Raw genomic sequence first — 2500 nt, forward strand, 5'->3', positions numbered from 1 at the left:
CCAGCGCAGGACGCGAGCCAGGTCGTTGCCGGTGCCAAGCGGCACGATGGCGCAGGCGGGGGACTGGCACTCCGAATCCTGGCCTACGTTGTCGAGGCACTGCAGGACCCAGCCGATGGTGCCGTCGCCGCCGCACACCAGGATCTTGTAGTTCTTTACGTGCCGGAACACGTACAGCCTGCGGGAGCGAGACGGTGAGGGCGAGCGAGGGCGGAGGCAGGGCAGCGCGCAAGGGCTCCAGCAACTCGGGCAGAGCCTGTGCTGCTAGTGCCATACTTGTCAACTATTAAGACTCTGATTGTGATATTGGTTTTAGCAATGGTAATGATAATGGTAATCATCATCAGTACCATCATTATCAGCAGCTGCAACAAGACAAATTCAGTTTCCTTATCAATGGCTAATGCACCCCCTCCTCAACCCTCAAGGTTCGACACCCATTCGACGTCGAGTAGACGCCTAATCTTGACTCTATGTTATTGTTTCACAAGTGGATTCTAAGCTAATCTTAGACGAAGAGAAAGCAAATAAAAGTGAATCTTGAACGAATACTTTGGCTATGAATAGGCGTCAAATATTGGTCAAACCGGTAATAATCCATAATCAAGAGATAAAAAACCCATGCAAGAATTTTCCCATTAGGAAGTCAAACAATCCCCGCCCGTCCGGCGACCAAGCCTTGCTGTCCATCACACGGCTTGTGGCGTCGTGATGTACCGATATAATGGTTTACATGATGTTTTTATAGTGAGGCACAAAGAGACTGTCAAAACGGTAATTCTAAGACCGCCGTGCCTATTTTCTTTTTTTTTCCTACCCCCTTCAATCTTAGGGGAATAGGGGTTGAAGTGGGAGCACACGGGAGAAATGGTGGAATCAAAAGTGAAAATCTTGAAAAACATGCAAAATCCGAACGTGTGTCCGGATTAAAAAAGCAAAGGAGTGTAAGAATTAGAAACCCGAGTCATACTTGGTAATACAGAAGTGAAAGAATGTGAAAAAATAGAAGAATCTATCCACAATTCAGAATAAAAATCAATAAAAGAAATAAATCACAATTAAGATTAACATAGTTGATTAACGTGTAAGCTTTTCGTTTACCCGCTGTTACAAAATCTGGAGGATCCTCCTTTGAATTCCAATGATGGACCCCATATTTTCCCTTTTTGAAAACGGCAGTGACCATGGAAACCCTTAATCCTTTTTTTTCGACGGCAGGTTACTTCTGTATTAGGACCTTGTAAGACACTCCACTCTTAAAAACTGTGGCATCTCAGGCACACCTTGGCTTCTGTGCTGTGGCTTTGGAAAAAAAATTCTTTATATTGAAAGTCAACTTTCATCTACAACTAATTAATTCCCACTGTGTATGAACCTGAAGTGGATCTTGAACGGACAGCACAAGAAACTGAGGATGGAGCGTGAATCTTCACCCATTTTTTTACAACATGAAGTTGTGAATGATTGAGGAGGTTCTGATTGCCGGATGTATAAACGAAAAATAAAGACAACAGTCGAAGTAACAGCAATTACATTTTTGATAATAGTCGCCTTAGCGTTATGATGATGAATGCAACTATCATGCTACTAGTGGTGGCGAAGATAATGATATTGATAATAATACAAATCATAAAGATGATGATAACAATGACGATGAAACCGCTACGCGCCGCCAGCCACGCCGGACGCACTCACCCTGGCAGAGGACCGCCGTTGTCGAGGTCGAACACCTGGTACGGGTTGAGCAGCTTCCTGAAGGAGGAAATGAGCTCCAGGCCTTGACATCCTCCGGACTTCACGTTGACGAAGACGAGGAGCGGCTGCACGCCCTCGGAAATCATGTGAGGGAGGATGTTCGGCAGCAACATCACTGGGGAAAGGGTGGGCGTCAGTTTAGGAAAGTCAGTGACGTCATTCTGGGATTCTGATGTCATTGGCAAGTCAGATTCTGTGACACATCAAAACTGGCTAAATAGATTTATCATCGATATAGAAAGTCCCAGCTTATTTCGAAAAATGCCAACGGTCCATTTCCTTGAGATAAAAAGGCGACTTTAATCCATAAATAAGTTTGCAAATAGTCACTCAAAATACAGGAATAATAGTATAATCAATACTAACGTCAATATCTTTAATGATTATAAAACTATATGGTAAGAATTAAAAAAGGAAGATTACATACATTCACACACACATACATACACACACACACACATACACACACACACACACACACACACACACATACACACACACACACACACACACACACACACACACACACACACACACACACACACACACACACACACACGCATATATATATATATATATATATATATATATATATATATATATATATTTATTTATTTATTTATTTATTTATTTATTTATTTATTTATTTATACACACGCACACACACACACACACACACACACACACACACACACACACACACACACACACACACATACACACACACACACACACACACACATAT

At 42.4% G+C, this 2500-nt stretch overlaps 1 protein-coding gene across 3 annotated transcripts in view; it reads right to left on the minus strand.

Moving 5' to 3' along the window:
- Nucleotides 1–2500, minus strand: part of LOC113824028 (diacylglycerol kinase theta) — a 38722-nt gene that overhangs the window by 14541 nt on the left and 21681 nt on the right. For all 3 annotated transcript variants that reach the window (XM_070141814.1, XM_070141816.1, XM_070141815.1), the window contains exons 11-12: nucleotides 1696–1870; nucleotides 1–178 (exon numbers count right to left, since the gene is read on the minus strand). The exon at nucleotides 1–178 is cut by the window's left edge and continues 145 nt beyond it. In XM_070141814.1, coding sequence (XP_069997915.1) covers nucleotides 1–178; nucleotides 1696–1870 — 353 coding nt within the window. The remainder of the gene's footprint in view (nucleotides 179–1695; nucleotides 1871–2500) is intronic.

Source organism: Penaeus vannamei, chromosome 28 (genome assembly GCF_042767895.1).
Source record: "Penaeus vannamei isolate JL-2024 chromosome 28, ASM4276789v1, whole genome shotgun sequence".
Taxonomy (NCBI): Eukaryota; Metazoa; Arthropoda; class Malacostraca; order Decapoda; family Penaeidae; genus Penaeus; species Penaeus vannamei.